Source organism: Petromyzon marinus, chromosome 7 (assembly GCF_048934315.1).
Source record: "Petromyzon marinus isolate PM22_M1 ecotype Great Lakes invasive population chromosome 7, UKy_Petmar_22M1.pri1.0, whole genome shotgun sequence".
Taxonomy (NCBI): domain Eukaryota; kingdom Metazoa; phylum Chordata; class Hyperoartia; order Petromyzontiformes; family Petromyzontidae; genus Petromyzon; species Petromyzon marinus.
In genome coordinates this window covers 11,959,434-11,981,590 of record NC_133673.1, presented here as the reverse complement: position 1 = coordinate 11,981,590, position 22,157 = coordinate 11,959,434, and the positions used below count along the sequence as shown (strand labels likewise).

General features: G+C 47.9%; 1 protein-coding gene across 8 annotated transcripts in view; it reads left to right on the top strand.

The window, feature by feature from the left end:
- The window catches only part of UNC80 (unc-80 subunit of NALCN channel complex), a 111,137-nt gene that overhangs the window by 81,301 nt on the left and 7,679 nt on the right, over positions 1-22,157 (top strand). For 7 of the 8 annotated variants that reach the window (XM_032949134.2, XM_032949136.2, XM_076065393.1 and 4 more), the window contains 11 exons: positions 586-804; positions 4,190-4,390; positions 5,965-6,088; positions 8,049-8,174; positions 8,833-8,956; positions 10,155-10,364; positions 12,992-13,176; positions 14,734-14,899; positions 16,051-16,230; positions 17,621-17,777; positions 21,109-21,159. In XM_032949134.2, coding sequence (XP_032805025.2) covers positions 586-804; positions 4,190-4,390; positions 5,965-6,088; positions 8,049-8,174; positions 8,833-8,956; positions 10,155-10,364; positions 12,992-13,176; positions 14,734-14,899; positions 16,051-16,230; positions 17,621-17,777; positions 21,109-21,159 — 1,743 coding nt within the window. The remainder of the gene's footprint in view (positions 1-585; positions 805-4,189; positions 4,391-5,964; positions 6,089-8,048; positions 8,175-8,832; positions 8,957-10,154; positions 10,365-12,991; positions 13,177-14,733; positions 14,900-16,050; positions 16,231-17,620; positions 17,778-21,108; positions 21,160-22,157) is intronic. The other variant, XM_032949138.2, reaches the window with a different exon arrangement.

The window sequence follows — 22,157 nt, the reverse complement described above, 5'->3', positions numbered from 1 at the left end:
CATCACACTTTGGATGTCTCAAAATAGTTTTAAGTTTAAAGTGTTTTATTCTTTGGTGCTTTCGGTAAAGTCACGTGGATAGAAAAATAAAAGTAATAAAATAAAAACTACGACGTTTTGATCACAACACAAGCGATCGTCATCAGGAGGAAAAAGGGGGTAAGGTCACTGAAGGCAACTGTTTTTAAAGGTTCAAAAATTGGCGTGGCACAAGCGTCCTGGTGTCAGAATGAAGTGGGCGGGGCATATGTGCCCTGGGGTCAGAGAGCAACAAGGTGAAGCACGGAAGATCACATGGAAACATACAACAAGTTATGACTTAAAGCCAACCCCAGTGACGAATATCTGAATTGGTCCTGGGCCTCCCTTAGGTCGACTCAGCCTAAAATGTGTACCTGTTGTGGTGTGTAAACATCAAAACTGGGGAGACAGAGGCGGTTGGGCGTGATGCTGGCCACCCACCCCCTCATGCGCTGTGCTGGCCTTCATAGGTGCTCGCTTAACAGCACATGCCCCAGCGGTCTGTTGAGGCTACACGGCGGGGGATCTTTGTCTTTTTGTGGCGTGCGTTGGGCCTCGACGCAGGGATGAGTTGCGGCTGCTTGAGGAGGGCCAAGGATTGGGCCCTGAGGAGTTGGATGAGCGCCTGGCCAAGGAGGAGTTCCGGAGGCCACGCGAATCGCTGCTCAACATCTGCACCGACTTCTTCAAACACAGCGGCCCCCGGCTCAAGATCCTGCAGAGCATGGCCGGGGAACCCCGTGCCGCCGTGCCAGAGCTGCTCGACGTTAAGTCGCACATCCGGTGAGCGACTCGCACGTGTATTGCAGTTAGCCCGCGGCCACCCAGTAAGCACATTGTGCTTTCGTCACGCAATGCGGTGCAATGCGATTTAGGGTCTGCGGAGCGTCCGAATGTGACTGCATCTCAAGACCCCGTTTAAAACGGTGGGATTGTGCAGCAGAGGGGTAACATTTTTGCATGTATCGTCATCATCATCATCATCATCACGATCCATGGGCAGATAGCCTGTAGTTCTACACTGCACATTTCGTCAATTGTTTCCACTTTCCGCTGTCTTGTGCCAATATGCTCAAGTAGTCGCCACATATCTCTTATGTTGTCGTCCTCGAGCCATTCTCTGTGAGGTCTTCCTCTCTTTCCGGTTACTTTTATTTTTACGAAGCACACACTTTAAATCTTCATGTTGTTGTCCATCCTACATATGTGTCCAATTAGTGCCAGTTTCCTTCTCATCACTGCTTGTTGAGCATTTCAAATGTGACTGCATCTCAAGAGCCTGTACACAACAGTGAGATTGTACAGCAAAGGCCGGGGGTGGGTGGAAATGTGGCGTGTACAGAACATTGAATTTAGAAAAGAGACTTTCATTCATCGCGATGGTTGGCATAGTGGTTCAGCGTTTCTTGCCTTCTGCACCTGGAAACCTGAGTTTGAGTCTGGTTCAGGGCTCACAGCAGTGGCGAGTGATATCTGAACTGTTGTCCTGCCCCCGCACGCCCGATTAGCATGGTTACTTTTATTTTTACGAAGCACACACTTTAAATCTTCATGTTGTTGTCCATCCTACATATGTGTCCAATTAGTGCCAGTTTCCTTCTCATCACTGCTTGTTGAGCATTTCAAATGTGACTGCATCTCAAGAGCCTGTACACAACAGTGAGATTGTACAGCAAAGGCCGGGGGTGGGTGGAAATGTGGCGTGTACAGAACATTGAATTTAGAAAAGAGACTTTCATTCATCGCGATGGTTGGCATAGTGGTTCAGCGTTTCTTGCCTTCTGCACCTGGAAACCTGAGTTTGAGTCTGGTTCAGGGCTCACAGCAGTGGCGAGTGATATCTGAACTGTTGTCCTGCCCCCGCACGCCCGATTAGCATGGTTGGCTACGGTCGGTGTGAAAGAAGTTCAACGTATATACCTACAACTGGTCCTGGGCCTCCCCTTCAACATCCCACACTCACCAGTAGAGAGAAATTATAGTCAAGACAACTTCCATGATTGACAGTCTGCATAGGCCTTCATCATGCAGTAGACTGACAAAGAGCTGACATTTAATGAAATCAATTCTGAATACGTAAGCGTACTGTATTTACATTAAATGTGTTCATGGATTAAAGGTTAATAGTATGTTCAGCTTATTGTGAAACCCGATTACGTTGCACTTTAAATGAGTAATTTGGCCGATTTAACATGTAGGTTTTCGCGACCAATATTACTCGGCCAATATTTGGCCGAGTTTGCTGTACAGGAGAAATACGGTGCAGTAATCGGTGGGAATATGCATTCGTTCTTGGTATCCTTTGCTAAACACATTTCTACTGCTGCTTGCATTATACGTGCCACATCCACAGGTGAGTACGACGTTTCGCCAGTAGCGTCATACTTGGATTGTAAATGTTGTGACTTCTCTCTCAAACACACCGGTGTGCTGTACTAGTGACGAATTGGCATGCTCTGTTTATGTGACAACACTTACTAATTGGCTGTCGGAGGGGCAGTGGCAGGTTTAACGACACATTTATATATTTACGTGATCTAACCCAAAATAACCTGTATCATGGACTATTGTGTTTGTATATATATGCAGTCCAGACTGGGTATGAAAGGACACCACTGTGGAACAAGGCCAGCTGTGATAATATCCAGAGTAGTGTTCTTGTATCACAAGTCGCCCTTTCGCCTTCCCCATCACCAGTCTGATGTAAGGCTGTGTTGCTTATATCACAACTGTGCCCTTTGTAAAGTGCGCTTACTGAAGTCCACCTTTCTTTGCATTGTTGAATTTCAAAAATATTACAGTGCATGATGTGAGTACTGCAATATTCCCTTGTAGGCATGCCCAAAAAAAATATGCGACGGCAAGCATCGCGCATTCCATCAGTAACACCGCGATGATCATTTTCAGGAGAAATCATTGTCTGTAGATGACATCGTAGAGACTTGCCGTTAATTAATAATTCTGCGCTCCCTAATATTCCATGACCGAATTGAGTTTTTTTTAGGATTTTAATGTTACGAACTGATAAAACACTGCAAAGTGCTACATTATTACAGCAACTAATGAAAATGTTCGAGTGAGAAGATATTTAATTTTCCATTAGGCAAACAAACAGATAAGTGCTGTTTAATGTCATACTCTAATAAATGTTAACATTGTTTTAAGGACAGCGTGCATAATAATTACGTCTCAAACGGGCGTGCAGAAAATAAAATATTAACTTTGTTAACGTTAATATTTATTTTCATGATTGGCAGAGTCAATTTGCATTCACGGCTTTTGCCTGTCTTTTCTGAATCAGACCGTATATTGACTTGGATAGATTTTATCGCCTTTGGCAAATAAATCCAAATAACTTTTTTTCTCCAATTGCAGATGCAGTGCACCCCCCCCCTCGTGATTAATATTTGTCCGTCCCTTCACGAGGTCGCGTCATTGATATCTATTTTATGAAGCTTCTTACCAGCAGAGAGAGCTTCATTTTGAATGATAGCTCGCTGGCGCTTCCATCGATTCTGGCGATGGCTCTCCACGGTACCTTTTGAGTTGTGCTGCGTGCTGTTTGGCATGACGGCCGACGTTTCGCTCCACGTGCTGGTAGCTTCCTTTGGAACTGATGTTCGGTGCAGACCGTTGTTATTTATTAGCATCGTCAATTGTGCATCGAAGCCCCAGTCGCTTGTACGCAACGCGGTGAAACCGGAGGAATCTCACCCCCAACACACAATGGGTACCCCAGTCTGTTGATTGGAAGGTCATATGTGCAGTGAGGCAAAGTGTGAGTACAGCCACCTTTTCCCACACATCTGGTCAGTGTGGAAGAGTAGAACAGATACCCTCGACAGTGCCCTCTAGTAGAGGCCTTTTTTTTCAACAGTGGCTTAAACAAGCATTTGCAGGGCTGCACCTTTTATCTTCTAATCCCACGCAGGGACTTAACTACTGTAGGTTGCTGTAGCCATAGGTGCTGTAAAATGGCTGCCGCTGGCCAATCAGAGTCACATGCGCAGTGCCATTTGTACGTTGGTGCGTTCATCATTTCACGTTGCACAGGAAATAATTTCTGGTTCCTAAGTTTTGTAACTGGTAACCAATAATCCGGTCACTGGATTAACGGTTGTCCTTGTTTGTGTGTTGTCTGTCCGCGATCGTACGGGCGGTGACGCAGGCTGGCCGAGATCGCACACTCGCTGCTGAAGCTGGCTCCGTACGACGGGGCGACGATGGAGAGCCGGGGCCTGCGCCGCTACATGACCGAGATGCTACCCATCACGGACTGGTCGAGCGAGGCCGTGCGTCCCGCCCTGATCCTCATCATCAAGCGCCTGGACCGCATGTTCAACAAGATCCACAAGATGCCCACGCTGCGGTAACAACGGCGAGCGGGTCAGCGGTCGGGGGTAGAAACCCATGCTGCCCAAGCTTGGGTCTGCTGCCAATGAGCTACAATAATCCGATATATTTCATTGGGAAGAAGAGTATCTTGCCAGATTGGAAGAGGGGAGAACAATATATAAACACGTATCTGGAGTGGTGTATTATTATAATTGTCATGCAGCGGCAAAACAAAAAAAAACACACGAGGACTCTTAGACTTGCAGAATTCCCCAGAACAGATTTATTTAAAGAACAAGTGGCAACCCTAGCCTAAGCGCGTACCGAGACACGCGGAGTAAAGAAAACACGTTTCAACGCTCAGTTAAACCGCCCCTGTGCAATTGCCTGGTGTTTATAATTGTGAATTTGCTACGGATAGGAGCAATTGCCTCTTGATCTATTGCTGTAGAGATCTCAGCCAGTGCTGAAATTACTGCCGCTGGCTCCGAGCCGCGAACGCAAATGAGCGCTGGCCAGGCCCATTGTCCGGTAGAGCGCGCGGAGATTCGCTGTATTCCTTCCACTTTGTTGTTGCTTGTTATCTTCTGCACCATTGCGAAATTCCAAAAGTTTAAGCAACGTGGGTGTGCGCGGTTGTCTTGCAATAAACAATAATTTGAATTAATAAAGTACCCTTAAACAATCGTTCTGATGGCGATATGCATGGAAAGAAGTGAGAAGGACGTTTTGATAATAACGGAGGAGAGAAAGCCATTTTAAACAGATGCGTTTTTCGTCAAGATTTTAAGATTTGTAAAGTGTTTCCGAAGTCCTGACCTCAAAGGGCAACGAGTTCCAGAGTCGAGGTGCCGCAATTGCAAAAGCGCCGTCAGCCTCGAGACCGTGGTGACAGTGAGCAGTGCGCAATCTGAGGATCTTAATGATCTTGATTGAATATATATGGGCTGAAGGAGGTCATGAATGTAGGGAGCAGCCCTTCTTTCATCCAGTACAGTCGGATGAAAGAAGGGCACCTTAGAATAGCGTCTTCATTGCGCTGCGCAATGAATGAAACTTGAATATTATTACAGTGGAAAGTGATAAAATGTTTAGGCAATCGATACCACGTAAAGGCAGGCTATATATTAATGTGCGTTAATGTACCTCGATGGGGCATGGGTTGTTTCTGACCAAATAATGCTTGTTTAGAAGAAAAGGATATTTACTTTAAGCAAGAACATACTGCCAGTGCCACAAACTTCTGCTTATTAGCATGCGTCCCCTTTAACATTGCAGCGTGGCTGATTGCGGTAATATTGCAGTGATTGTGGTGGGTAGTGAAATTAAATCGAAAAACCAGTTATGGCAATTCGTTTAATTTTATTTTGTTCCGAGCTGTCGGATTACGTTTTTATCAAAACGCTCGAGAGACTTTGGACATCCATTTAAAACAAAAATTTGCCCGCATCCTCGGCGTCCCTTAAGAGTACATGGAAATTACAAAGACAGAGGGAAAAAAAAAATATATAATCACCTGATTACCAGTTAACAGCTGCCTTAAGACTTGCGGGAAGGCGTGTTGCTGCTGACGTGCGTGTTTGTCCCTGGCTCACACGCTGTGTGCAGGCGGCAGATTGAGTGGGAGGGCGCAAGCAGCCTCATTCAGGGAGTCTGCATCACCCTTCAGAAGCAGCCAATCATCTCCTTCCTGCCGCACGTGCGCTCCCTCATCAACATCTGCGTCAATCTGGTGAGGGACCGGGAACCTACCTGGCTGGGACCGGGACTGGGCTCAGTGTGACCGACCCACACCTGCGGTGCCTTTTAAACCACAATGTCGTAGGGATAGAGCAGGAGTGTTTTCGGCAATAGCATCTGATTACCCAGCAGAATTTGTTTAACAAGCCTGACTTCCGGTGATGAGACCCAGAATGTTGACTCCAGTCCACCAGAGTTTGTTTGCTTAAAACAAATGCCACTGGATAATATTAGTCTGGAAAGCCCCAACAACATATATTTTGAATGTGCGAAGATACGGAATGGGGTTCTGCTTATATGTAAGACTTACGTAGGACTGGGAGTGTGGTTAACTGGTAACTTTTTTGATACTATATGTATATTAATATTATTGTGCTACATATGATTTTTATATTTTACTACTCCATGGAAAAAATCTCTACAGGCTCCGATCTTATCCTTAAATAAAGAATTAACGTTTGGTATACAGATAACTCTCCCTTGCATAAAAGATATGGCATCTCATTGACATTTACTCGGTTGTAAAGGCACGGATTAATTAATTCCCATGCATTAAAATTCGAGTGTCTCTCATGCAGATGAAACAGCACCAGCGCATGTTGCTCATCCCAGTATAATAATAATCCTGCGATGCCAGGGTCAGGTGGGCTATAAAGCCTGGATTTGTACCTTCATATCGAAGTCAGTCTTACAACAGCTAAATGCCCAGACAGACTTTTTGCCCAACTTGATGCTGCTCAGCTAGAGGGGCCTTGGCCAATTCACCTGTGACCCAGCTTGGGGAGGGTTTCTCATGTGGCCCCAGCCAGCCTGTAACAGTGACCTCCCTCGACCCTTCCAGAGAGGAAACGGCCTAATTGAATTCCCTTTGAAATTAATTTAGACGCATCTGCAAGACAGCCGCGGCACTGGTCCAAAAACCTCATCCCACCCCTGGCCCGTCAAATCCTATCACACAAATTTTGGTTGTTGTTTTTACGCCAATCAAAAAGTTGAGCTGTTGTGCCCTTGCTCAGCTCACCGCTCAGCATTGATGGATTTCCTGCTGCGCGTGGGCTCCGTTATTGCCGACACCCGGCACTTCTGCTTCGCTGAATAAAGAGCGGAGCAGCGGCGAGCTTCCCAGGAGCCCTAAGAGTGGGAGAGGAAAACACAATTTAAAAATGCCTGTTTGACACAGAGCATCGACGCTCGATACTGCTATCACAGCTCCCCTCCCCAGTGTCGTGTTAAAGCAAAGGTGTGCGGCTTGTTGTTGAAATGCCACAGCCTCCTCCTGCCAGGTTGCCTGTTGTAATAGTACAGCGTTCATTTTCCATGTCGTAATTTTTGTTGATTGATCACCGTTATTGAAAACGGTTATTCGCCCCAATGAGAGGATAGAGGCGCTTTTATCAAGGCAGACTTGGGCCAATATAAATGCATCTAATGGCAAAAACTGATTCAACAACAGGCTTGTTCACGAAATGTATAACCATGCAGAACAGGAACTAAATATATAACAATGTAAAACAGATAGTAACGAGAAAATATTTGAAAAACACTTCTATTCATAGCTTAATTTAACACCTCTGTGGGCGTTGCCTGGTAGGATGGGGATGGTTTAGTGTTGTATTTGTATGTGTTTGGGTGATTTGTTTACCTTTCTTTTACTTTGCACTACTATCGTGTTGTTGTACTGTTTGTTGTTGTAATGTTCTTACCCGCCCCGACTGGAAATCTGTAAAAAAGGAGCTTTATAGCTCATCAGATTCCTCCAGTATAAATAAATATTGTGATTCTGAACTGTCCGGGCAGTGGCCAGTTATTAACAAAAGAGTCTTGTCGAACATGAGTGTTGTTGACACTAGAGAGCTCTCTCTCACTCTACGTTGTCAGTGTTGCTCAGCATGCAGCGTCGGACGACGTGACGGAATGCTGCTGACATTGCGATTTCGCGCGGCTGTGCTCAGGTGATGGGTGTGGTGGGGCCCTCCAGTGTGGCTGACGGGCTCCCCCTGCTCCACCTGAGTCCCTACCTGTCTCCACCCCTGCCCTTCAGCACGGCCGTCGTAAAGCTCGTGGCTCTGCAGATCCAGGTGCTCTATAAAAACATATCCGCTGGGTGAGGTTCAGTTGAGGGGATGGAACGGTGGGCACATCGGGTTAACGCGCTGGGCATAAACCGTCAACACGGCGAACTCCGGTCACCCTCGCAGCGGCTTTTGGGTGCCCATCGAACAAAGACGGTCACTGCATCGCGCGCTTTCAGACGCACTTCTGCGGCCGTCTGGAACGCTCTTCCTTTCGATATTCGGAAGCCACTGGAGCAATGCCCTTTTAAAATTTAGATTTAAAACTCATTTCTTTTTAAGTGTTTTTTTGTGTTTAATTTGTTGTCCTTCCCCCGCACCTCCAATTAGTATGGTTGGCTACATCTGGTGCGAAAGAAGTTCAACATACATACAAAAACCCGGCGGATTTCAGTTCGATTCCTGGCCATGGCTAACAGTGACGACTGATATCTGAACCGTCTTAAGCACCACCTTTACTAACCAGCACTGACCAGCGTGGTGAAGTATGGTCATACTCTGGCGTAATGCAAAAATAGTTTCTGTCACCCCAACATGAAGAAGGCCAATCAGCCGAAGTGTAAAAATCATCCTTTCCTCTTGGTAACATAAATAAAAACCAAACCCCTGTTATTATTTATACTAAACCTCTTTTGTTGTGCGTGACATATGACACACCATTCAGGCCCTGAAAGAAGACTTTCCGCTGCACCTGGTGATTTCTCCATTCACCAACCAAGAGAGGAGGGAAGGAATGCTTCTTAACCTCTTCATCCCCTTTGTGCTGGCCGTGGGCTCCGGCAACCGAGGTGCTGCATATTCTCATTGTCTCGGCGTTCACCCCGTCGTGAAACTAGCTCCGCGCAAAGTTCAACAGTTGCATTCACATTTTCGAGAGTTTACTAAAAGTGTGTGCCTCGATATACATCCGGGTTGCGTTCTTGAAAACCTGAACGTAAAGTGAAAAATCGTACTGTACAGGGTGTTTAAAAGAGATAGACCCGATTCGATATCTCTATATCTCTGCATCCACAAACCGTCCATGAATGAAACTCTTACCACTTGAAAGGGCGGGGCATAGAGTTTCAAATGATGACCGCGAGATGCCTCTCCCAGCGCACAAACAGCCCCTAGCCTCAGTCATTCGCAAGACGGTGACCCTGCAACACAAGGGGCGTTTGCGTTCTGCAGTTCAGCAAGACTGAGTCCGTAATTGCAGTGCAGCGTGCGTTTCAACGGCGTCTTGGCATTGATCCGCCAATGTCAAAGAGCATTGGTCGTTGGTACCGACAATTTGAGGAAACGAGCTGCTGTTGATGAAAGGGGCAGAGTACTGGGAGATCACGCACCTTAGAGGAAAATGCGAGAAGAGAGGCGTTTGGGACGAATTCAACTATCGTCTCGATGTTGTCCGTGCAGCAGGTAGAGGGCACATAGAGCATTTATAAAATGGTTAGTAAAACTTGATAACTCATTAAACCGTTTGTAACTTTTTTGTGTAATTGTAACATGCTGCCATCGTGAAATATACTGCTTTGAAATTGGGTCCATCTTTTTTTTTATAAACACCCTGTATATTGACATGTATTTTCCCATAAGGTCTCATAATATAACCTAATATGCATTCTGAAGAAAATATTTTCTCACCCAAAAACCTGCTAAAGTAACACTTTTCAACACAATTGAGACATTTTCATGCATAAATATGGAGAATAATTTACTCACCAGAAGCTGTGGTGTACGCTGTGTCAGGCGATGATGTAGCGAAGGGTTGCGGGGTTACTGGGAGGGTGAGAGGGGGTGAGTAGGAGCATCTGCCTCCCTCAGTGGGTCATCAAACGTAACAACGAAACTAACGAGACGTAAACCAAAAAAAAAATGTGCGTCAACTTATGACGAACGTAGGAACGAATCATCCTCAATCGAATTTTCTCACGTCGGGGTACACCTGGGGTACACTTTTTTTGCGGACACCGCAGAGCGTGCGCTTTGCTCTGGCGCTTGCAGATGCTCCACGGCTGCAGCAGTCGGAGGTGCTCTTCCTGCTGCAGACGGTGCTGCACGTGCTGCTGCCGCCACGCGTCATCAGCACGTCGCGCAGCAAGAACTTTCTGCTCGAGGGCTCGCCGGCGCACTGTCCCAACACCGCCGGGGAGCTGGGCCGCGACTCACGCAAGGACGGCCTCGCCGAGTCCACCAGTCAGGCCGCCTTCCTCGGTGAGGCCACCGGCGAGGGACGTTTGACCCGTCATTGCAGTCATCACCATCGTCGTCGTCATCGTCGTCATCGTCATCACCATCGTCGTCGTCGTCACCATCGTCGTCGTCATCATCCTCGTCGTCATCACCATCATCGTCGTCATCATCATCATCACCATCATCATCGTCATCATCATCGTCGTCGTCATCACCATCATCGTCGTCATCATCATCACCATCATCGTCGTCATCATCATCGTCGTCGTTATCACCATCATCGTCGTCATCATCGTCGTCATCATCATCATCATCGTCGTCATCATCATCGTCGTCGTCATCACCATCATCGTCGTCATCATCATCATCATCGTCGTTACGATGATGGTCATCAGAATCATCGTGGATCACCATCTTTATCATCATGTATTATATATTCATAATAACGGTTTTTGGGTTAGATCGCGTTTATTTATAAATGTGTCGTAACCCTCCACCACCCGACACGGCCAATCAGCAAAAAAGTGTCACGTTGACAAAAGACAAATAATTCACTACTTTAGCCCACCGGTGTGTTGAAGAGTGAATCCACATTTACAGTTTGAGTACATATATTTTGTGTTTAGTTTGTTGTCCTTTCCCAGCACCTCCGATGAGCTCAGTTGGCTACATACAGTGCGAAAGAAGTTCAACATACACACATATTCACGTATCATCATAACAATGCATCGCAAAATGGACAGATCGCTATGCAATAGAGAACTCAAAGGCACAGAGCACAGTGTCACGGGCTTCTCGTACGCCAGCCTGAGCAAGCGCAGTGCCTTCAGTAGACTCCTGAAGGTAGAGGGGAGTTTGATTGCTTCGTATGTGTAGCGACCGAGATTTCCCGGTGACGGTGAGCAGCCGTCGAGAAAAGCCGCTCAACTGGGACGGTACTAGCTCTGGGGATCTTGGGACCGGTGGTTCACGACGCTTCTCCATAGTCGTCGTCATCATCATCGTCAATCGTCATCTTCAGAGTCATGCCCACACTGGGGGGTTTGTTTAATGCTGAATATTGTTTCCATTGCCTGGTCTGAGACAGTGTAGAAAATGTATCATTGCAATAAACACTAACTCACAACCACGTAGGTTGTTTTGCAGTTGTGCCGTATCGCTCTCCAATGTATTTTTTTGGTTTATTTCGGGTGTTGATCGGCACTGTCCGACGTTTCATTCAGTGTGCTGAAAAAGGTCCAAGTACACAGAGGAAAACGTTGGACATCATGCCAAACATTGGAGAGCTAATCACAACCATGTCACCATAAATGATCCTCACCTCATTGGATATAGAGTTGAGTCTACTTATCACTTGCATGGGTGAACTCCACCAGGGCTTGCCAGGGGTAATAGGCTTTTCCTGTAGCTTTAAAGTATTTTCTCTCATTAACAAAGCTTCAAACTTGTGTTGGACAGTCTGGAATACGCAACATTGGTGCATATATATATAAAAGACACGAGAGATATTAGATTGTTTTGGGTGGTGTGAATTTTTCTCTCTCAACTCCCACTAACGGCAACAAAAACACACACGATAGAATGTGCACATATGTTAACACAGCAGTTATAAGTTTTATAACTGAAATCGCTTGATTTCAGTTATAAAACTTGTCTACAGTAGTCGTCCTGCGTTAGGACGCTCGTGCATTTAGATCATATCTAAATCCAAATTTGATTCAGGTTCCTCCCTCGAGTACCTAATAGGAGGCTATAAAGGGCAGCATGCTCTGCTCGTTTAGCATTGCGATGCGGCCACACCGAGTACCAGTAGAAGCTATTTTGCTCATCTTCGAGCACTGATGGCTTGCTAAGCCATCGTCGTTGGCTCCGTCTCTGGAGCGTGCAGCCAAACCAAGAACGCCAGTTCTCAGATTCCGTCCATATGGCTCCCCAAATCCCATCTCAGATCAACTATAAGATCATCAACATCTTCGGTATCCTCAACAGGCTTACTCCCGCCTACCTCTTCTGTTTCTTCTTACTCTCCTACCCCCACATGCACCTCCTCGAATAAATAAAGCCTCTTGTCAAAAATCCTGGTTTAACTACAGTTCAATGGGTGGTTGCTCCTTTTCTGCTGCTGGAACTCTGGCTATCTGCTTAGCTGACTCCATTTCTCGTGTCAAGTCCAGACTTAAGACCTGCCTCTTCTCCTCTACCTACGACTGACCATTTCCATCCACACAAATCTATTTTTCGGTACAGCACCCTCCTCTTTCCTACGTTCCCCTTCATGATTCTCATTTATCTATTAATGCCTACGCGTTGCTTTTTGTACGGTGTCCTGAGACGTAGTCATGTCTATATACTTTCATCAACATCATCATCAGCCACAGCAGCCATTTTCTATCTACTGCTGGATGAAGACCGACCACAAGACGCTGCCACCTCTCTCAGCCTTTGCGTTGCGACAATCCATAGCCGAGCTGATTTCATCGTTCCATCTCAGTGGTGGTTTCTCCCGTCGCACGTGCTCCTTCCCTTGGCCACTGGCTGCTTCCATAGCCCTGCAAGGTTTATATACGCCCAATGGCTCGCGCCGCTCTCATCTTCCGAGTCGCTCGTCACGTTTCGGCGAAACAAGAATGCGCGTCGTTGCGTTGCAGCTCTGAAGGTGCTGCTGGTGTGCTTCGAACGGCAGCTGGGGCCCTACTGGTACAAGCTGAGCCTGCAGGTTATGGAGATGGCCTACCGCAAGGTGGGCGTTGTGGCCCTGTGGGACTTCATGGACTTCATCGTGCGCACGCGCATCCCGCTCTTTGTGCTGCTGCGTCCGTTCATTCAGTGCAAGGTGAGCAAAGTGTGTCTGGCCAAGTGAGAGCAGTCCTCGTTGGTTGGTTTGTTGTTCTTCCCCCGCACCTCCGATTAGCAGGGTTGGCTACGTACGGTGCGAAGCAAGTTCAACATACATCGTCATCATCTTTTGATTTAAAGCTTTCGTGACTGCAGTAATTCATATTCTTAGCTTCAACGTGACTTTACCGAAAGAGCTAAGAATATCGTCATCATCGTCGTTGGTCCCCATGTGCAGTCACTGTTGTAAGACAACATTTTACTGCCTTCTTATCTTCTATCTTCTGTTTTGTCTCCATCACTCTCTGAGCCCTGTCCTCTGTTTTCCAAGGCTTCCACGCCACTGACTTACCACACCTTGCTTGTCCTTTCGCATGGTCTTCAATCTTTTAATCCACAGTCCTCATCTATCTATGGTGGTTTGCATCAGAAACATATTCTTACCAAAGTTCGGACATTTGGTCTGTTGCTTTGTCAAAGCCGGCCGACTGGACGCTTGGCTCAACGGGCTGGATTAGACGCATGGCAGGCTCGCTGCTGCATCATAGCCGACTACGAGCTGTGCGTGGCTGTGCACACGTGGGCCGGAGAAAATTCTCAGTGGGAAAAATCCAGGAGCGTGTTTACATCAGTGCTGGCGGCAAACAAGTAAAGAAGTTGGTAACCTGTCAAAGTATTAATGGGTTTTTTTTGCTCGCTGCAGCTATGTCTACACTGTCGTAATTTTTTAAGTGATATTTTAGTGTACTATTTTTTTTCCAGAAGCCACCATAACACGCTCACGAGATTGCCTGTGAGTGCAACGCGGCAGGGCATGAACATTAATTTTTTTTTTTTCCTCAATTTTATTTCTGTGTTACGAGACGAAGATTCCATTCTGATCTCTCAGAGAGCGGTGCGACCTCTCACGTTATAAAACAGCCCACGGAAGCAAATATCACAAAACTACTGAGATCTCTTGAAGTTAGAGCCTGGTTTTGTTCTCCTGTAACCATAACTGCACCACCACTTTTAATAACTCCCCCCCCCTCTTTATTTCAACTACTATCATCTCATATACAATTTTATAACTACTGCAAAGCACCTTGGACTAAGGCGCTGTGTAAATCTATATAATATATGAGGCTATCTTCCGTGGATGCCAGCTCCACGCTCTATCCTCCGCAGCCACTAAGCCACCTCCGTGCGAGGGCACTCGTTTAACTACCTCGCCTGGTATACAGGAGGTCGTGGGTTCGATCCCGACCCCGATGCCTGCTGTATATTTGGAGTTTGCGTGTCTCTCTCTCTGTGGTCGCGGGGATTTTTCTCCGGGTTCTCCGATTTTTCCCTCCACATTTACCGTCAACCTGCGTAGTGACTGTTCGGCCGCTATAAATTTCCACGTGACGATAAGCCACTTTGTTGAGCTATCGTTTTTTGACTAGGGTGTCGCTTCCGAAAAAGAGCCACATTAAGCTCAGCGGGCCTTACCTGGTAAAATAAAAAAAAAACTGCTTCGTTTAAATCGCAAGAGTTTTCGTCTTTGTGATGCGTTTTCGGTGGTGGCATGCAGCTGCTGCACGTGCATCCCGAGACGGCGGAAGAGGAGGCGGCGCAGAGACGAATCGCCGAGCAGCTGGAGCGTCGCTTCATCCCGCGGCCCCTCTCCAAAAGCTCGCTCGTCGCCGAGTTCAACAACGAGCTCAAGATCCTCAAGGAGGCCGTGCACAGCGGCACTGGTGCGGTTTGCGGCCCAGGGTCCAAACCGGGACATAGCATATCATGGGAAGAAGAATTGTCCGTCGCAATACCGGGAAGATGGGAACTGCATGCGAATGCATTGTCTTGAGTGTTTCGTTATCATGCAACTGACCGTAAAAAAAAAACTGGGGTTTTTGTTTTATGTACCGGGAAGACTTCCAGATTTCCCAGGATGGCCGCCTCAAACAGCGTATGATCCTGGGAATATGAGGACGCCAGGTGGCAACCCCGAGAGCACGCCAGGTGGTCACCGCCCGACCAGCAGCTGTGCTGGCATCTTCGGGGGCACCCTGTCCCCTCGTCGCGGGCCTCACCCCCCCGTGTTTAATCCCCCCCCCCCACCCCACCCACGCAAACGACCGCATTGGTCAAAGCCCCATGGTTTCATTGTGCGGTGACGTTGGTGAAGCTTGTATTCCCCAAAAAACGTAATGTTTTGTGTTGCACATGTTGTGTCAAAAAATATATATTCTAGTTATTGATTTATAAATTGCAGTTTGCTCTTTTGTCTTTAATTAGTATGCCACTGAAAGGGGACAACAGTGTGGGAAGGCCTTCATCCAGCAGTGGATAGACAGTGGCTGGTGATGTGCTGATGCTGATTAGGATGATGCTAGCGATGCGTTTGGTTGATTATTGATGACAATGAAGTCGACAGTTAAGATGATTACATTTTTGATGATAATGCTGATGACAACGTTGAGGATAATGCTGATGACACTAATACCGATGATTATTATAATTGATTATTAACAATGATGATTATGATACCTGTGATAATGCTGCTGTGGGGAGCGGTAGTGTAGCGGTTAGGGCGCTGCGCTACGAACCTGGCCACCCAGGTTCAATTCCCACTCCCGGCCAACACCAATGACGATTATCTGAACCGGTCCTGGGCCTCCCCTAGGTCGACTCAGCCTCAAATTAGTACCTGGTACGGTGTGTAAACATCGCCACTTGGGAAACAAAGGCGGCCGGGCGTGGCGTTGGCCACCCACCCCCTCGTGTGCTGTGCTGCCCTGCATCGGCGCTCGCTAACAGCACTTGCCCCAACAGTCTGTTAAGGCCATATGGGGGATCTTTGATAAATGATCGCCTTACCCTCACGATTTCCACGTGTTGTGTGCAGCCTACCAGGGCAAGACCTCGATCAGCACGCTGGGCACCAACACGTCGGCGTACCGCATGAGCCTGGCCACCATGTCGCGCTCCAACACGGGCACGGGCACCGTGTGGGAGCAGGAGAGCCAGCCGTCTCACCAGGCCTCGCAGGACACCATCAACCGCACCGACGAGGAGGACGCCGAGAGTGAGCTGCCTGTCCCGCGATCGTGCCCCGATAGCGGTGGCGTGGCGTGGTTGGCATGGGCGCTGTTTCGTAAAGGACAGGCGGACCCACCACCACCGCCTCCACCACCACCGCCTCCACCACCAACGCCTCCACCACCACCGCCTCCACCACCAACGCCTCCACCACCACCGCCTCCACCACCAACGCCTCCACCACCACCGCCTCCACCACCAACGCCCCCACCACCACCACCTCCTCCTCCTCCAGCTGCCGTGTCAGAGCCTGCAGCGCAGCAGCAGCGGCTCTTTTGCATGCAGTGGGGTAGCGTCGTTGGTGTGGGGCCTTGCGCAAGGAATGTAATGGGGCCTCCTGTCCAATTCAGAATCAGAATCTTTCAGAATGTTTATTTACCCTGGAGAAATCTGAGCTGCGAAGCTCTTTGGTCACAGATGCCCCCAAATCCTCTTTGTAGCATGGGCTATGGACGCCTCCGGCCCAGGGACCATGGTGCAGTTGCATCTCTAGTCAACGGTTCTTTTTCATTCTGTACGTGAGAGAAATATTTGGTATGATTCACATATTTGGCTGAGGTCCATTTAACCCTCGCGCGAATCAAGTGCCCACGATCACGGTGCCAAATGCTTTAAAACGTTTGCTTCATGCAAATCCTCTCCTCGGCACGTCATCTTATTCACTGTGGCCTACACAGGCGGTGGGACATGATGACGACTACTGCGGAGACAATGGGTAAAGCAGGAGCTGGGCATTCAAGAAGGCAGTAGCAGCTGGTGGAAACCTCATCATGTCCACTGCCGTGAATAAATTATATGGAAAAAAACGTCTACGTATTTGAGGGGGTTTCTCTGACTGACTTCTCGAAAAAAATACATTTTGTTTTTGCTTTTAATAACTAATGCATGCGATGGTTATGCCTCTGTTGTTAGATTAGCTGCTGTAACATTGATGATTTCACCAACGTTAAGCAGCACTCGGCCAACTTATGAATAGCGCCCACTGTACCTAGTAATTACCATACTTGCTTTTTAAGGCATTTATCAGTAGATCTTATGGCATTCAAGGCATGTGCACACACGCGAACCAACGTGTTGCCCGTGCCCACGTACGTGCCTGTATAGATCAGATTTTTGTTTCTGTGTCGTACCGCGTATAAATAGACACGATGTCCGAGCTTTTTGCTCCACCTGCTTGAGAGCTGTCCTCAGGACCCAAATTCAATTCGGGACTTGAATTTAATTCAAGGTGCCGAAGAAGCTCTCGGCACGTCGGTCAAAACCTCAGGACATAATGCCGCACACGACACACGGTACAAACCCGGAAACCCACCGGAGCGCTTTTACACCCCAACCGCGAAACCCCGCGCAGCGGTGATCCACCCCTGTGCCTGCAGACCAGTCGGTGAGCATGCCAAGCGTGATGAGCGAGCGAGACGAGGCGTTCTTGGCGAGCGGCACAGCGCGAGGGCGCAGGCGTCTGTCCAGCCACGTGTCCTGCATGTCGGCGCCGCAGACCAGCACGCACATCTGCAGCATGCTGCCCAGCCAGAGGTGACACTGCTCATTCCATCGCACGCACTCACTCGCGTACTCGCGCGCACACGTGCGTACTTCTGCTGCGTTTCGACTCGGCACGCCAGCTACGGATGTGTGTGTGTGTGGGGGGGGGGGGGGGGGGCGGGGGGGGGCTCAATCAAGCGGGCTCTGGGGATGGGCCGGCTAACTCGCTGCGATTTGCACGGTTGGCTATGTGCGGTGCGAAAGAAGAGGTTTCAACATCCATACACATGATTTCGCTGAGACATTCTCAGAATCAGTCGTGACATCACAGATGCAATGCCTTCAACAGTGTTTCTCATGTAAAATGTAAACTTCAGGGTGTAATTTGGTTAAAATCCACCAAAAATTTTAAAAAAAGATGTTGACTTAGAACAGACTAAACTAAGTCTCTTCTTAAGCATAACCGTGTTTTGTGATCACAGAGGGTAGAGATTGGGGAGAGGCCAACGGCAGAGAAGCATGTGAATCATGCAGCAAATGGAACACAAATACCTGCCATGTTGTTTAACCTTGGCCATTTCTGGGCCATCCTGGGCCATTGAGGCCCCTTTCCAATGGTCTTGGAAAGGTAGCATTAGAAGGCAAACCACCATGACTCCAGTCCCCATGTATAACAAAGAAAAGACAAAGATCCCCCTATATAGCCTGTGCTGTTGGCGAGTACTTTGAAGGCCGGTACGGCACAAGGGGGTGGGTGGCCAACACCATGCCCAACCACCTTTGTCTCCCCGGTGTCGATGTTTACACAGTCCACCAGGTACACATTTGAGGCTGAGTCGACCTAGGAAAGGCCCAGGACCAGTTCAGATCATCGTCGCTGGTGATGACCGGGAGCGGGAATCGAACTCGGGTCGTCGGGTTCATAGTGAAGCGTAGCGTTAACCGCTACACGACTGCTCTCCACGTCCCCATGTATATACACAGAGCTACGCACGTAAGCCATCATGTGCTCACGTGCATGGGCGGCATTGGAGGTGGAGTGCGAGGTGTATATCCCCATGGCACAAGGTGAATCCTGGTGCACAGGACAGTCCCGTGTAACGCGGGTGTGGATATTCCGTGTTTCTCACCGTGAGTCAGTCGGTGATGGCGTTGGGCCTTGCCGATTGCTGTGCTTTACCCGTGACCAATGGCCGTGAGTGTGAGCACGCATATTATATTTTTTTTTACCGTACTGAAAACAAAAAGTAGAATCCCACACTTGCTGACAAAAAAAAAACTCTTAATGCATCGCACCGAAAATAACTCCGGCGTGAAAACACAAAAAGATTTCTCGCCAACGCCGGGCTACCTCAACTTAAATTTGCCAACAAGTGCGAATTTAGCAGCGCCTCCTTGCAAATGATCTAAACTCGAATTAGTGGATGTGATAGCGCCTTTGCCGCTTTTTGCAGAGGTTTGCTTGTTCGAGCCCCGGCGGCTACCCTGGTTAATACTGCGGGTGTAAAGATCCCGTGACATTATTCCAACAAGAGTCGGCCAATGAGTGCTGGCGTCAAGGTCCACATTTGATCAATGACTTGCAAGTCACTTAATTGGGTAAATCCACATGGCAACATCGCCCCCCCCCACCACCCCCACCTGACAGACTACACCCGTCTGTGAAACGCAGCAACCTTCGTGATAGCCCTGCACATTAACAATGGCGCAAATATCATATGTACTAAATTATTATTCAATGTTGTTAAAACATTTTTTTTTACAAAAACACGACCGCGTTGTTTAATACATCGGCGCTACATGCCGCATCCACGGATACTATCGCTTGTTGTTTCAGGTGAGCGTTTTCCGTCTTTGTTAAACACATGGCTAACATCGACTGACCCCTTGCCACGGGGCGACCTCCCCCTGCGTAGCGCGGGGCCCTGCAGCCCTACGACCCATGCCTGCTTAGCCAGATTGCACATGGCACAGCGGTTTCGTTTGGGAGCGTTTTCCTTTGACTCTGTCCTTCTGGGGAAGACAGGTGGTGGGCCAGTGGCTCTCAAGCTGCAACGGTTAAGCGCGTGATCGAACAGCAGGGGTGCGACGAATCGTCGACTCGCATCGATTAGCGACCTCATGATTTGTGCGTCAAATTGCATGTGTAAGAATCAAACGGTTTTTTTTTCTCATTGTATATGTTTTATGCAACGGTATCACTTGACCCCCTGCAGCCATTGGTGATTGCTACATTCCCCCTCCCCAATGTTAACAATTTTACTTTAACTGAATAGCGATCACAAAAAGCTAAATTTGTGGAATTTGCCTCAGGGGTGGGGAAGGGGGAGTCGAGTTGTCACACTCCCGCTAATCCGTCGACTGCAATGAATGTTTTATGTGCAGCTTCTCGTGACAAAAGTTCCTCACGTAATGCTCGTGCAAGCAAACGTCTAAAAAAAGCTAAACGGGATTTTGTTGCATCACTCAAAAAAATATAAAAAGCGTGCGTTCAACTTTGGCTCCAACGAAGCTAGATTAATGAGCTCGAAGGCAAAATGCAACCAGAAAATCGTACACGTCAAGTGACGTTGTCACAAGAGAACGAAAAAAAAACGACGTTTGTTACTCCGCAGCAGACGAACGCATCCGGGGCTACCACGCGGGCCCGCCACCCATCTTTCCCATCGCTACGTTTGCCTGTACACTCTGCACTGCCCCCGAAGGCAGATCCCACCGTGAAATGTTTAAAAGGTATATATATATTTCCTTTCTTGAAAAGGCAGCAAAAAAATAAAAAGTGTCCGCGAATATCACGCACGCCCCTTGCCGCTGCGGCGGCTCGTGAGAGTTGTGCGTGCTCATTGCCAACTTCCTTTGCCAGAATGGGGCATGCCACTTTTTTGTTTAATCGGGGCGATTGGCTTTATTAATGCCCAGCCGGATTAAGATGACTGAAGCAATAACTTCCTTGGGTGAGCCCTCGAGTGTACGTTTACACTCGGGGTGGACATATTCGTTGATTAACATTGATCCTCACCGTTATGGCACGCGCGTCAAATTGCACGTGTAATAATCTATTTTTGTTTTAGTCACGTGTTTATGTTGTATGAAAATAAAGAATCGATTCTTTAATCACACTGCCACCCTGAATCGCGATGATGCATCCACTCTCCGGGTGGAATGGTGGCTGGGTCAATCATTCCTCCCCCAATTTTTTACCGAAAGGTAAACTGCTTCTTGTCAAATTTTTTCTTCTCACTTCTTTTTGTGGCCTTGGCCCCTGCTTGAATTTCACCTCGCACTTTAACCCTGCATCCACTTGCCTCCTCCCACTTACCCCCTTGCCCCGTCCACGCCTCCTTGATCCACCCCCGCCCCCCTACCCCCTCCCCCCCTGCAGTGAACCTAATGTCCTGGAGGACATCCAGAGCCTGGCGGCTAACCTCTCTAGGTACAGTCCCCATGCCAACCTTCATCCCAGTTTTGTGCGTGTGGTCGCTGTTATTCGTGGCTCCTGTCCTCTCCATTTGTGACTCCCTCTTTAATGTTTTATTTGGGGAAATCGTAGCCCCGGGCCCCAGATGCTCCCGACTGCACTGTCACAGGGCGCCGTGCGATTTCCAATATTTATCCGCTGCCCGTATGCCGTCGGTAGGGATATATATATGAAGGCTCCCGTGATCCAATGTGATGTGACAGTCATGTGAAGGGATAATTGCCCTTGCCCATGTTTTGAAGTAGCGTTCTTGGAGTTTTACATCTCACGGCCACGTCACGTGCAGTCAGGCACATTCAATTTGCGGCCCGTGTGGGTGTCACTTTGTGTGCGGGGGGGGGGGAAAAGACGGAAATTCGGCAAGCTTCGAGTTTCTGCCACCGATTTGCTGAAGCTTGTTTAAGGATAGCATCTGTTCTTGGGTGTGTTGATCGTGTAAAAAAAACAATAATTGGTGGTAATATTCATAAACTGTATGTCCATTGTGCTGTGCTTGTCTTTAATGGTCCGGCACCACACGAGCGTTTTGTTTCTGTTCGATGGGAATCGCGTAATGTGTGCGCTGATGCAGAGTGCACAAGCCAGAGGAGCATTGGTGCAATAGGTGGACTTGTGATGGCGATACATAAAACTGTCTTGACCTTGTGACTTTCCGATCTACCACAGGTCATCCATCGCTTCTCATTGGTAAACATCTTTTCATCAGTTTTGTTTTGTTTTATTAACTCATTTTTCTTCTGCGCACAGACTCTTGGGAACATGCCATAAGTATCTGTTGATGTTAGCATTTTCCCCGACAGTTCATTAACCAGAACACAGGATTTGAAAAGCCGTTAAATTAAGCTTTAACAAAACCAATATGTTTTTATCGCAAATTTTTGCCGAGTCCTCAAGTCACAGTTATTACAATAATTAAATGGATTGTAGGATTTAGAACGCGGGCAATATTTTTT